The sequence below is a fragment of the Marmota monax genome, unplaced genomic scaffold (genome assembly GCF_021218885.2).
Source record: "Marmota monax isolate L192 unplaced genomic scaffold, Marmota_monax_Labrador192_F-V1.1 WCK01_AAM20220418_F8-fsc00005, whole genome shotgun sequence".
NCBI lineage: Eukaryota > Metazoa > Chordata > Mammalia > Rodentia > Sciuridae > Marmota > Marmota monax.
This window is the reverse complement of record NW_026692254.1, coordinates 10,803,157-10,817,550: the sequence shown is the minus strand read 5'-3', so window position 1 is coordinate 10,817,550 and position 14,394 is coordinate 10,803,157. Positions and strand designations below refer to the sequence as shown.

Here is a 14,394-nt window from a genome sequence, read left to right as displayed (position 1 = left end):
CCCGTACTAAAGACCCTCAGGCCATCACAAATGCCTGTCACAACTCAGTGGTGTTACCAGTGTCACCTTTTACCCAATATATTTTCCAGATTCACTACAAAAAAATATGACAAGTTGGGCAATATGGTGCACCCATATAACCCCCAATACTTGGGAGGGTGAGGCAGGAGAAGGATCCCAAGTGCAAGGCCAGCCTGAGCAACCACATGAGACTATGTCTCAAAATAAAATTAAAAAGGGCTGAGGATGTAGTTGTAGGACTTGCATAGGTAACATGCAGAAAGGACTGGGTTCAATTTCCAATACCACATAGACACACAAAAAGTATTACAGAGTAGGTTGCTTTCTATTCCTTTCACATGTTTATTCACTTACTCTACTAAGTGCCTGTATATGCAAGATCTTTTCTAAATCATGCATGTTGATGTCTGTGGTTGCTGATAGCAACAGCATAGCCAAAAGGTAGATAATGAAAAACTGGGGAAGAAGCCTAAGGACTCTGGCCCAGCAGCCACAGGTGAGTCCTGCTTATCTGGGTGTCAGGGACCTACATGTGGATTTCCTGGGCTGTGCACTCAGCCCTGTTTGAGGTGAGCCTATAAGAAACATTCATACAGAGGAGTACCCTTGCCCAGGGGCCCACTCATGTGGTGCTGCCCATAGGCCATACAATCTGTCCCTGCTCCAGTCTGTATTAAGCAGGAGGTTGGGCTCCAGTCAGCATTTAGTCACTAGGGCCTCAAATAGCTGATTGCCAAGGGAGATGTGATCATCTGGGAGGTTAGAGGATCCTATGTTCACCTGGTATGAGCCAGCAGGACTGAGGCACTTCTAGCCCACGCATATCTCTCAGCACTGTTCAGGCCAGCTCCACCTCACACACACCCTGTCCTTCCCTTGCTTGGTGACATTTCTGCTTATTTAGTCCAGCACTGGCTAAGTGATTTTTACAGCCACCAGTCTCTGGAGCTGTTTGATCCTGGAACTGACCAGGCCTCATGTCAGAGAGTCCTCACATTAGAGGACTGCTAAGTAAAATGGGTGGTGTCCACTGAACTGCAGAGCATTCATTGTGCCTCCTCTAAATCTAAATAAAAGGAAATTTGGAGACCAGCTTCCTAGAATGAGGCTATCTAGAATAAAATAGGGCCTCTTGGTTCCTGAATTTCTTGGGCTTGGAAACTTTCTGGATTAGCGCTAATCCTCAGAACATTTGGCAGTGGCCAGGGAATCCTCTTAGAATACCAGGGCAGTGTTTTAGTACTGGCCTCCTTCTTTGGACAAGAACTGAGCAAGATCTGAAGCCAAGCTAGCAGAGGCCTAGTGCATCAGCCCTTAATTGACACCACCCTCCATTTAGTTGGGGGGTGGGGAAGGTCAGTTCCAGCTTCAGAGGCAGGCCTACTTAAATGAGTCTGGGTGTAGGGATTGACAGTGGGCACCAGGTTGGAATACTTAGTTTTATTAAGGGCGTCATCTTACCTCACAGTTGTTAGATGGTGACCTTGCACATCAAACCTTAGCTTTCAGGTTCCAAAAGCGTGCAATAGAGCAACAAAGTAGAGACATTGGAGTGGGCCATGAAGTGGAATCACTTTCTAGGCCTTCACTGGGTCCTCCTGCCAGGATAAAATCTGAGCTCCTTTATTGTGGTTGTGTCCATTTCTTGGGGTGCCCTAATAAATACACAGACTGGGAAACTTAAAACAGAAATTTACTCCCTCACAATTCTGGAGGACAGAAGTCTGACAGTAAAATGTCAGCCAGGCTTGCACTTCATCTGGAACTCTGGGGTAGAGTTGTTGCTGCCTCTTCTATCATCTGGTGATGGCCAGAACCCCTTGACATCCCTTGGCTTGTAGATGCATTGGTCCAGTCTCTGCCCCATCTTCTCATACACCTAATGACCTCATTTAAGCCTAATTACCTCAATAAAGATCCTGTTTCTGAGTAAGGTCAAATTCTTAGGTACAAGGCAGTGGGACTTTAAAATATCTTTTGGAGGGACATGATAGCCTGTAACAAGGACACTTCAGGAAAGCTTTTAAAATTTAGTCTGCTTCTTATTGAAGAGATGGATTAAGAAGTTGGTGGAAGAAACAACAGTCCAGTGGAAGATTTGTCTCCTGGCATGGTATGGGGTAGACACTCGGGAGTTTCTGGGAAAGGAGCATGTATGTTCCCATGTCCTCGTGAGTCAGATGGTTCATTTATTCAGCAAATGTTCCTCAAGTCTTGGCATTTGAGGAAGTGAGAACTAGACATGCACAGTGCCACATGATGTATGAGGTTAGTAGTGAAACCCTCTCTTCACCAAAGAAAGCAGTCAGCAGCTAGGGCTTCCTCCTAAAGACGAGGTTATGCCACACATCAGTCTTTGTCGCTGTGCCTGCTGTTTTAAGTGAATAAATTGCTTCTCAGGGTTTGTGGGGTTTTTATTTGAGTTTTTCATTTTCAATTAAATTTATCTTCCAAAGGTTGTGTTTGCCACAAGTAATAAAAGTACCATGGCATATAAGGGAAAAATTAAGCATCCCCCCCGACACACACCCGGCATATATCTTTTTGTATTTTCCTGAGCCACACACAAATGGGTTGTTTATGTTGACTCTGATTGTGTCTGCAGTAACAGGGTGGGGTTGCATAGTACCTTGTGCAATGGCTCCTTTCCTGCTCCTCTCATCTGCCTTTGTGTTCTGGATAATCCTCAATCTAAAGGCCCCATGATTTTCCAGTTTGGGGCAACAGTTTATTCAGTCCTCATTCTACTGTCAGGTGACCTCTTCACTATAGGACTCCTGTTACCTCATTGCATTCCCAACTTTACTTACTCTGGACAGGGTTCCATGAACTCATTTATTTCACTGCCCCCACACCTCATTTTTTTGCTGTTCTTCCTGCATTAAGTGACAGTATTAGAAACTTTTTACCTCCTGCATTCATTGGATCCTTGGGTCCTGTGGATCCAGCCCCAGAACATCTCATACATCACCCCTTTCCCATCAGCCTTCCACCTACGCCAGCCCACACCTCCAAGCATAGCTTAGCTGAGCTCTTATGCAGCCTCCTCAGGCCTGTTGAGGACATTTTCTTCATTCTCTTGCATCTCCTCACACCTTGAACAACCTCTCTGTTTCCAGGATCTGCTCAGATCCCATCCTTACTGCAGTATCTAGGAAGCTCTTAGTGCTCCAGAACCCTCAGACCCATCCCTGCCTGGGCCTAGGGGGTCCCATATGGTAGGGATCCTGAAGAAATAGTACTTTTACTTTTTGAGAGCTTCAGCTCTGCTGTAAGCGTTGTATTTGTTGACACAGGCGTATGTGTGCAGACATGCATTTTATGAGTAGGTGTGCTTTTGTGGGTGTGCATGTACATGCATGTATGCACTTGTGAGTGGGTTATGTGTGAGTGTGCACGTGTTTGTGCATGTGTGTACATGTCCTTCCTCCCCCACTAACTGTGATTTTTATCTCCTTGTCCCCCCACAGTGAGGGTTCCCTATTTCATTGACTTGAAAAAACCGCAGGATCAAGGTTTGAATCACACATGCAATTACTACCTCCAGCCAGAAGAAGATGTGACTATTGGAGTCTGGTGAGTGACTGCAATGCAGCTGCAGGGCTGAGGCACCAACTTTGGGGGCCTCTCCAAGAGGCTAGGAGAGAGCTGCTTAGCTCTGCTAGTGTCCTTGACATTAGTCTCCAAAGTGTTGCTTGCTCACTTTTACCTTCACCCTTTCCTATTCCAGCTAAATTTGATCCTGATGGTGCAGTATGAAGTGGCATCAAACTCTGTCCTGAGGTTTTAAAAACAGCAAAGGCTTTTTAAACTAGATTATTTTTAAAAAGCTTTATTTCCAAGGTAAACAAAAAATAAGCTAGAAATAAAGAGAATGTAAGCACATAATTGCAAGCACAGGTTTGAATGTACCTTTTCAGAGAAGTAATTACATCTAGCTACTGAAAACAATTTGATTCATTTCCACCTGTAGCACTTCTCAGCAGTGGCAATGGTAGTGTTTGCTGTCTTCTAAGTATTTTCTTTATTTGCCACAAATTTAAACTGGACTTATGCCCTGTGACTTCTCTTTGTCTCCTTGGAATACACTTTAATGCTTTGGTTTTTTGTTCGTTGGTTAGTTTTTTGGTTTGTTTGTTTATTTTATAGATAGATAGATAGATAGATAAGCACATGTTACTGAATCAAAGCTGACCAGTCTCACTGTGGCATTTTTTTCCCCCTCAGAAGCAGCTGTGAATCACTGCCTCTTTATCTAGCCGGGTTTAGTTTTCAGTAGCCATAGAGTCTCTTTCCACTGTCTCAGAAAACTGCTGTGTATGTGAGAAGTTTGTAAATGAAATGCCTTGAGTAGATAGATTCCCAGTGTACACGAGGGGACACTTCTAATAATGGTCCTTAGTAAAGAACTTTAAAGAAAAAGAGAGATTTTTGTTCTTAGAAGTTCGTTGTGGGATTAGAGTCTTTTGTCAGTTTCTGATTTGATTTAATCTGTCAGTCAGTGACACGTGTTCCTGTGGGACTCCTCACTTTCTTATGTCAGAAGCTTGAACTATTTTACTCAGAGCTATTTTATGGGAATGGTTTGGACTCCACTGATGAACATGGATCTGTCATATTGCAGGAGAGGTGTTTATGGTGGTGGTATTTAAGTTTAAAACACCAACAACACCTACATAAATTATCAGTTACCCCCCAAAATTTTAATATCAAGTCTCAAAGTAGCAACAGTCATACGGTGTATTTCTGGGTGCCAGTCTCTGCCCCATTCATGCCCTGTGCTTTCATGATGACACCAGAGCCTCAGGATATAACAGACTCCATTGACAACTGCCCTCACCATCATCTCATCAGTCAGCATCCTGAAAGAAAGGCTCAAGTGCCACCTGACAGCCATTCTTGGCCATCAGCTTAGAATGCCCATGTCAACAAGTTGAAGGAGAGGCCCAGAAATAGGACCTTTTCTGCTGCCTAGAAGCTTCCTAGAACTCTATCAGGAGCCCAAAGTTTGGGAAGGATTGTGGATTTAGCTCAGTGATAAAGTGCCCCTGGGTTCAACCCCCCAGTACAAAAAAAAAAAAAAAAAAGTATCTCTCTGAAAGAGGAATTTGCTAAACAAACTAATGATCTCAGTTGATTGAGATCATGGAATGAGCCCAGTTGATTGTGAACATGTCTCTACATCCCATGTTGTCCCAGCTCTGCTCCAGAATTCAGGCAAGCTCTTGCCTACAGAAATGGCTCCCCTACCTTGTTAATTGTTACCAGTACAAGCTTTTGAGGCCCATGGCCAATCAGGAAACACGTCTTCTGCAGCTGTTAGCATAAGCCTTCCAGCTTGCAGATCCTAGTTATTTATTCCACTGATGGGAAATGCTGCTGCCCTACTCCATCCTTATGTAGGTAATGAGCTACTTTCTGCTTTCTGAGACTGGAGCTACCTCTGTAACCCTGCCTATAGTTAACTATTGTGTTCAGAAGAGGTATCTATCCATGCCACTCCCTCTGCTTCTGTCTCTAGGCATACCATCCCTGCCGTCTGGTGGAAGAATGCCCAAGGAAAGGACCAGATGTGGTATGAGGATGCCTTGGCTTCCAACCATCCCATCATTTTGTACCTGCATGGGAATGCAGGGACCAGGTGAGGTAAAGGAAACCACACAGACAGTGCATCCTCCCTGCAGAGCACATTTCCTTTCTGGAGTAAGAATGTACTGCCCCCAGGCCACTAGGAGCAAAACTAGAGTCCTACAGATTTAGTTTACATTGCAATGAGTGAGAATGTCCCAAGAATGAAGAAAAAGGCAGAGTTCTTAGGGGTGGGGGAAGGCTGGAGTTTAAGTGAAGTTTACATGAGGCAGAACTTCTCCAAAAGGCTCTGGCAGAACTATGTGCAAAGGACTAGCAGGTCTGGTTTGCAAAGCATACCTGGCTCTGCTTCCTTGGAGACCACAGTGTTGAGCAACTGTGGGAAGCTGTGCCCAGTCAACTTATCTGAAGCCCATCCCTGGGTTGAGATGGAGGAGGAGGCCACCCAGAGGGGGATGTTTCCTATTTCCTGCTATAATATTAAAGGACAAAATCCTGTCCCTGTGTGATTTAGGGAAAAGAATTTCTCAGAAGGAAGGAGGATGTGATAGTCACTCAGAGGAAGGGTCCTGATGACACTTGACAGTGGCTACATTGCATCTTGGGGGAAATGTCTCCTGTCCACTTACCACTGTTTTTCTCTGTTTATTGTCCCCATCTGAGATTGGCAGGCAGGTCTGTACTACCTGTGAGATAGCTTCAGGGTACAGACAGGGGCAGGAGAGAAGGCTGAAGGCAGAGGGCAGCCAGCAAAGACCCCAGCTGATGTACGTGGGTATGCCAGTCCTCTTGGGCTACCCATCATGGGATCAGCTCTCTGGAGGCAGCTCTGACACCAGCAATGCCAGCATGTCCTAACAGACTTGATGAAATACAAGGCCATATGGTTTTATCATAGATGCTTCTCATGAGTGAGTTTAACAGCTCATCCTTTGAACTGGAGTTGCTTTCCCCACCCAAAGACAGCTGATGCCCCTTCCACACCACATGATGTTGTTCAGAAGAGCCTCTGTGAAGTGCCCACAATGGGGGAGGAAGGGAGATGCATTTTCTGTGTGAAGTATTGTTTGAGAACCCTAAAGTCACTGTTTCTGCTGCTTCCTTAGGTCACCTCTGACAGCCAGAAGGAGCTAGCAGGGAGGCAGGGTGCCCCCACAGGGCTGGGGTTGGGGTGGTTGAGGGGGAGGATATTTTATAGGCAAAAGTATCAGAGAGAACAATAAAGGGCCCTTTCTAGAGAGAAAGCAGGCCTGGATGTCAGTACTGCAAAGCTGTGCAGAGGGTATTACAGAAAGCCCAAAAGCACAGCCCACAGGATGGTCTCTGTGCCAAGAACAGAGTGCTTGGCTACTGAGTCACGTGTGCCCAGTGCATTTTGTTCTCTTATTTGTGTGGGACAAGCTACAGAGGGTTTCTCTTCTGCTTTCCAAAGAGCAAGTGGCTACAAACAGCTCTTGTAGCATCTTTCTATAAATAAGAAAACTATAGTCGGCAGTGAATAAGGCACAGTTCTGCAGTTCCAATCACATGGTTTGGAAAAAAAAAAAAAAAACAGACAAAGCCTGTCTGTAACTTCAGGTTTGAGAGGAAATGTGACTTTCAATTTGTCACCCTCCAAAGAACACCTGTGTTACAGGTCCACCTGTATTCTGCCTGGTTCTGTCTGCACCCCTGTCCTCAGAGCCCCTTCTTTAACTAGATTCCCCCAGGGAAGACCTCCTAGAGGGTTTTGGGATCCATTAGTTTGCAGGATCACAGATCCAGATCACTTCCAGATTCTCTCAGCCCCTATTTCTTTCATTCATTCATTCATTCATTCATTCGTTTGTTTGTTTATTTATGCAGTACTGGGGGACTCATGCCTGCTAGGAAGCCCTCTGCCACTGAGCTACATTCCCAGCCCCTTTTATTTTTTTTATTTTGAGACATGATGTTGCTATATTACTGAAATTAGCCTTGAACGTATGGCATCAACCTCCTAAGTAGCTGGAATTCCAGGCATGCACCACCACACCTAGCAGCCCTTTTTCCTCTTAACTTTATAGAAGGAATTGAGAAAACAGCTACCATGAACTCTTCCAAATTTAACTAAAAATATTTTATAGTATTTATTCCTGATTTTGGAACCATTCCTTTTTATTTTTGCTTCTGCTGTATATTGGCTTTCCTCCATTTCATCATTGTTTCACTGCAACATTACTGTGCCACCACCACAGCCATATCCTAGAAATGGACTCATTGATGCTTGTTGATCCCTGTTATGGGGTCTATCCACTGCAATAGCTGAACAACTGGACAGAAAATGGAATGAGGGATAAATGGTCATTATACAGAGAAGTACAAATATGTGAAACATTTAGTGCACTGAGCCTTAGAAATGAGAGATGCTTCAAAAGCTGAGGTCTGCTGGAGAGGGGCTGGAAGCCTGCCATCCCCACATACTATGGTGAGAGGCAAGGTTCTCCTGATGAAATACTGCCAGGTCACAGTGATACATGCCTCTGTGTCTACAGGTGGGGCAAACATGGGTGAAGAGACATCAATACAGGCTGGCCACAGCAGTAAAGCTGTTAGCACAAGGTAGGGGGAGCCAAGAGATGAGGACAGGGAGCCTCTGCTAAGCAGAGCACTGACTATCTGCTGAGTCCTAAGGAAATGTGGAGTAGGATAAAAAGGTACCCATCCAGGTTTCGTTGGGGGCACAGCTCTGGATGCTACAGTCCTTGGATGCTAGAAAGCTAGGGAGGGGCTAGATGGCAGGGGTTGGAGCAAGTGTGGGCTTGCTCTGTTTCCTTTTGTGTCTTTTGAATGTGGAGCTGTAGGTATGCATTTCCTATTAAAAATAAAAGTACCTAACAATAAGTAAAATAATTAAATAATTTAAAAATGCTCCTCGGCCAGGCACAGTGACCCATGCCTGTAATCACAGTAGCTCGGTAAGTGGGAGAATCACAAGTTCCAAGCCAGCTTCAGCAACTTAATGAGGCCCAAAGCAAATTAGCAAGACATTGTCTCAGCATAAAAAATAAAAAGGGCTGAGGATATTGCTCAGTGGTTAACCACCTCTGAGTTCAATCCCCAGTACCAAAAAAATTTTTAAAAGTCAGTACTGCCAGAGGCAAGATTGAGGCCACTTAGGAAACCTGAGAAGGATTAAAAGAACCAAGAAAGAGACCATCTGTCCAGTATAGGTCCCTCCTTGGAATGGGTTTGGGATCCCAGACCCTCCAGGATTGACTTGGACATCATTCTCTGAGGTGGGGCACTAACACCCACTTCCTGTTCCTTTCAGAGGAGGCGACCACCGGGTGGAGCTCTATAAGGTAAGTTTCCACAGCTCGCTGGCCAGAACCAGCAGTACTGTTTTATTCCAGGAGGCAGAAACAGAGGGAATCACTTGAATTAATAACTTGTAACGGTAGATGTGCTGTATGGCAGTGCCTGGCTGATTTTACCAGGGTTTTTCCCATTATGCTGCCCCTAACTGGCCTCTAAAATCAGAATCCATGCACTTTGTGAATCATCTCCTAACTATTGGCAAAGTGTATGAAAGGTATTTAATTTTTTTGTTTTATTGGTACTAGGGATCGAACCCAGGGACTCTCTACTACTGAACTGCATCCCCAGTTCTTTTATTTTTTATTTTGAGGTAAGGTCTCACTAAGTTGCTGAGGCTAGCCTTGAATTTTCAATCTTCCTGCTTCAGCCTTTTCCCAAGTCTCTGGAATTACAGGTGTGAACCACCATGCCTGGCTTGTTTGGGGTTTTTAATGTTTACTTATTTATTTTTTGAGTGCCCTGGATTGACCATCCCTTGCCTTCTCTCAGGGGAGTGTTTTCATCTGCTAACAGGGCAGAAAAGAACATCCGCAGAGGTGTGGACCAAGTCAGGAAAGGCAAGTGCCAGAGAAATTACCGGTGCACTTGAGGTTTCTATCATGGAAGTAACTCTCCCTGACCAGGTGCAGGAGGCATGCTGTGTTGTGCTCTGGATGCTGGCTCTGCAGGGGGCTGGGAATGGGCAGGAAGCACCAGGCTGCCTGGGAGAATGGCACCAGATCTTCCCAAATACAGGGAAGTGGCAAGTAGCTGTGGGTTATGGTAGTGGCATAACAGCCTCCACATTGCTCTGTTCACACCCCAACCAGGGCACAGAATGATGCCTGGAGGCATAGCTCTGGATACTACAGTCTGTGGATGCTAGAAAGCTAGGGAGGGGCTAGATGGCAGGGGTAGGAGCAAGTGTGGGCTTGCTCTGTTTCCTTTTGTGTCTTTTGAATGTGGAGCTGTAGGTATGCATTTCCTATTAAAAATAAAAGTACCTAACAATAATTAAAATAATTCAATAATTTAAAAATGCTCCCCAGTCAGGCACAGCGGCCCATGCCTATAATCACAACAGAAAAAGTCAGCTGGTCTATAGGGATTTTTAAATAAGTAGTCATGAGAAAAAATTCAACAAAACCACAGAATCTTGAGTGATGCTGGGTTGCAGTAAGTGTCCTCAGATGGGGTCTCCATGCTGTGGATTTCAATTCTGTGTGTCTGCTGTTGTGCTGGGTTGTTAAAGCTCTTTGGCAGCACCTGAGAGCTGTCTGCCCACAAGGAGGCTGACACTGAGCTATCCTGCAGCATGAACAGAGTGCTGTACTGGGTGCTTCAGCCATCTAAGCAGCAGAAGACGTGCCCTTTCCATGTTCCTTAGGCAAAGGAAGTCAGCACATCCTGCACTAGCAGATCCAAGCAGGAGTCAGTCTGCATGTTATGAAGACTCCACTGTGTACAAGGCACAAAGACAGAACTCTGGATGGGCTTAGAAGAGACAAGTTGTCCTCAATCAGAGATGCTTGGATTTGTTGCCAAAGATGTGTATTTTTCACATTTCAGGTGCTGAGTTCCCTCGGTTACCATGTGGTCACCTTTGACTACAGAGGTGAGATTTGAGAGTGCATCTGTGCACATTCCCACTTCTCCTAATCATATCTAATGGACATGCTTGCTCTAAGAGCCTATAGGTCTGGCAGCTTGCTTTTGTTGGTCTATGACCTGTGACAGTTGCAACCATGTCAAGGGTGGTGAAGGCTTTGGGTCTTTTCTGATGTGGGTCCAGAGAAATGACTTTTCTGGCAAAGCCCCTGACAGACACCTGAGAACACCTGGTAAGATAGGTGCTGGCACCTGGAAACCCCAACATGTGTCCCAGCAACATTTAAATGAAAAAAATATTGCCTTTTTTTTTTCTTTTTCTTAACTGGATTCAAACTCTCCCCAAGCTGGAAATTAGGCAAATTTTATGCTCAGCAGCAGAGCCAGCCTTGTGAAGTAATAGAAATAGGAAATAAAATCATTAAGAAAGAAAACCAATTCTTCTGTACCCTCAGCACTTCTTTCTGTTTTGAATGAATCAGGTTTTGCTAGTAGACAAATCAAGAATCCACAGTTTGATGTACGCTACAAATATTCTACCTTAACAAGCAGTAGAAGTGCTTTGTATCAACAGTAAACAACCAATTTAAAAGAATACTCTTCCATATTTGGAAGAGCTTGGAAAGTAGTTCACTCTATCATCCTTTCCTCTTCCTGTTACATGCTGGACATCTTAGGATAATAATAAGGGGCCACTTCCTCTTTGTTCACCACCCTGTATGGCTGTCATGAAAAGCACCCCACAACACCTTCTCTTTTCAGTTCTTACTGCATCTCTGCATTTCTGAGTAGTATGAGTGACCCCCTAGTTCCACCTTTGACTTTTTTTCTCTGTCTCTATTCCTGTCTCTGATGGACCACCTCCATATTTCTGTCACTCCTCTATCTCTCCTTCTACTTCCATATTCCTATGTCCCTGTCACCCACAGGGTGTCTTGAGTCTTCAGCCTTACCCTGTCCTTCCTTACCCCTCCCTCCTCTGAGGTCAGGGAGCCTTTTCCTTCTGTCCTTTTGCATTAACTGGGGTTTGCTTATGCAGCAGGACCAGCTCTTCTGAACCTGGTAGTGCTTTCATTTCATTTAATGAGGACTCACTGCTGAACTGCTAGAAAGACAATTGCACTTAACCTTTGCAGGAGATGGGAGGAGGAGCAGTTGGGGAGGATCAGAGTTGCCTTGAGCCTGGAAATCCTCCTTCCTATTCCAGCCCTGCTTTTCTTCAGACCTTGGGCAGGATAGGCTCTTCCTGGCTGGGTCTGTCAGCATTCCTTCTTGAACCAGCCCCACCACAGGGCTTAAGTGTTGGAAGGTTAGTCTCCCATCAAGGAAAGGAAGGAGGAGAGCCTCTGGCCTGGCCTCAGAGATGCCCATACTTGTAGGCAGCCCTGTCAGGGTATGTGTCTGAGGTTCTGGGATGTATTTTGTTGACTCTGTTCTGTTAGTCACCAAGTATGCAGCCCACCTACTTAGAGTGACTGGGAACCTCTGGTTTGTCCAGTCATCAGGGGACAGGAAAGATCACTGCCAGGCCCTCCCATCTTCCCTCACCAGTGCTGGAGGGTAAGTGAGGGCCTCTCCCTCCCCTAACACCCAGTCTGCCAGCAATGTGGGTGGGACCAAAGGCATTCACCAGACAGCTTCTCTACTGTCGCTCTCCTAGTTTCATGATCTGCCTTTGACTTCCTTTTCCTACCTGCTATTCCTCTCTTGCAGGTTGGGGTGACTCAGTAGGAACACCATCGGAGCGGGGCATGACATATGATGCACTCCACGTTTTTGACTGGATCAAAGCAAGGAGTGGTGACAACCCTGTGTATATTTGGGGCCATTCCCTGGGCACTGGGTAAGAGCTTCCAGCAGGAGTGAACTTTAGTGGACTTCCAGGTGACACTCCAGCCTGGGATCTGAAAAGAGCCCCTGTCCTTGGGGATGCCTCTGACCCTGAGACACCATCAGTCTCAACAATCCTGATTCCTGGTACCTGTAGTGGAGGGTAAAGCACCACAAAGTACCTCAAAGGGACTGAACTGCTATAACTCTGTATCCCAGGAAGTACCTCAGGACAAACAGGGGTAGTTGTAACAGAGACAAATATCTCTGCAGAGGGCCCTCACCCAGTGCAAATGGAACAATGCTTCTGCTGTGGGGGCACTGGGGCTTTGTGTCAGGTATGACTTTGAAGAGCATGGGCAGGCCATCAAGTCCAAGTGTGCAAACTAGAAATGTTATTAAGCAGCTTTGCCATTTAGACACCAAAAAGTATAGGGGAGGAGCAATGTGTGGTCTGCATCCTAAATCTGCCAAGACAGGAAGCATCCTAAGTCCATTTGTGTACATCCTGAATTGCTTCTGCTGATGCAAGGTCTAGGATATTTCTGAAAGGAGCCTTCTGTAGCTGCCCCTCTTCCTTCCACCTTTTCCTTCAGAGACAGTGACTTGGCCTTTTCTCAGCTCTTGCTCCTCACTTGGACTACATCCTGTAGGTTGGAAATATCTAGTGCAGAGCCCCTATTCCTTTTGGAAAATGATTAGTGTGCCTCATGGGAGGCCCTAATGCAGGGACACCAACTATTCCTGTGACTGTCTACGTGGACCTGCCCTGTGTGATCCTGGGATGGTGATAGGCCCCTGGTCCTTGTTGGTGATTAATGCTGCCATCTCCAGGAAGGGTGCATGCAGACCCCAATCTCCTCCCCACTGACAGGGTGGAAGTCAAAGGCACCTTGTCAGAGGGGCCAGCAGGTGGCCTGTGCCCTCCTCCTTGGAGGCATTTTATTACCCCTACTCTGCCTTGAAACTCCATCATTAGTTTCTCAGGTCCCAGAGCTTCTCTGAATGTTTTCCAGGATCAGGACAATGTCATCAAAACAATTTTGGTCATAATTCAACTGAACTGTATTTTTCTTTCTTTCTAGGGTGGCGACAAATCTGGTGCGGCGCCTCTGTGAGCGAGGTACAGACCTCTGCTGCCCTGAGCTGGGCCCCTCATCCTAACAGTTAGCATTCCAGCACCTACTGCAAGTTCTTGTCAAGCCAGGGCTGGCCAGCAAGCAGCACAGTGATGGCACTAGCTGGGCATCAAGGGTGGAGATTCTGGGTTGACCCAAGCCTGCCCTCCCATAGGATTCTTGGAAGCCACCTGGGGCCCCCTCGTGGGTACCCCCCACACCTGACTGACAGAGGTGGATTCCCATATGGAAGAGATGTCCCTTAGACTCACTGTCCCATCAGGGGAACTCTCACATGGAGCCTTCACCTGGGCCACTCAGACCTTTGTTTGTGATTTTGTTTATCTAGAGACACCTCCAGATGCCCTTATATTGGAATCTCCATTCACTAATATCCGAGAAGAAGCAAAGAGCCATCCATTTTCAGTGGCAAGTGCAGATTGTATTAAAAACTAATTTTTTTTCATTATTAAGATAATTACTATAACATAAAAGTAGCTAAGTGGATAATTACAAATAAGAATAATAATTATAAAAATATAATTTAAATATTCTCATGAATACAGATTTCATTAAAAAATGAATCCTAGTTCTAGGCACTGGTCTACCTGCAGAGCTTCCCAGAAAATTCATTACTTTGCAGCCAAGTAGGATGGAAGACTCAGAGTTGGATTGTTGAAGGGCAGCTGGCCGCCAGGAGGCCTTCCCATGTGGTCTCATTACTTGCGTAGTACTGTTGCCCACGTGTTGTCACTGTCCTCCATGTTGCTATTAAGCAAGCCTGTGGGGCTCAACCCAGGCTGAGGCAGATGTCCTGGCTGCCTCCCCAGGGATGGAGCTGGTGGGTATCCACTACTCTCTGCTTGGGAGCCAGGCTGGGTGGATTGGGGAGTCTGGCCTCCCCATAATG

The 14,394-nt window shown here is 45.8% G+C and overlaps 1 protein-coding gene across 1 annotated transcript in view; it reads left to right on the top strand.

Annotated features, from left to right (window-relative positions):
• Window positions 1-14,394, top strand: part of Abhd12 (abhydrolase domain containing 12, lysophospholipase) — an 86,076-nt gene that overhangs the window by 64,697 nt on the left and 6,985 nt on the right. Inside the window, exons 3-9 of the mRNA XM_046435408.2 lie at window positions 3,492-3,597; window positions 5,543-5,662; window positions 8,903-8,933; window positions 10,498-10,543; window positions 12,250-12,379; window positions 13,452-13,489; window positions 13,834-13,913. Of these exons, the coding sequence (XP_046291364.1) occupies window positions 3,492-3,597; window positions 5,543-5,662; window positions 8,903-8,933; window positions 10,498-10,543; window positions 12,250-12,379; window positions 13,452-13,489; window positions 13,834-13,913 (551 nt within the window). The remainder of the gene's footprint in view (window positions 1-3,491; window positions 3,598-5,542; window positions 5,663-8,902; window positions 8,934-10,497; window positions 10,544-12,249; window positions 12,380-13,451; window positions 13,490-13,833; window positions 13,914-14,394) is intronic.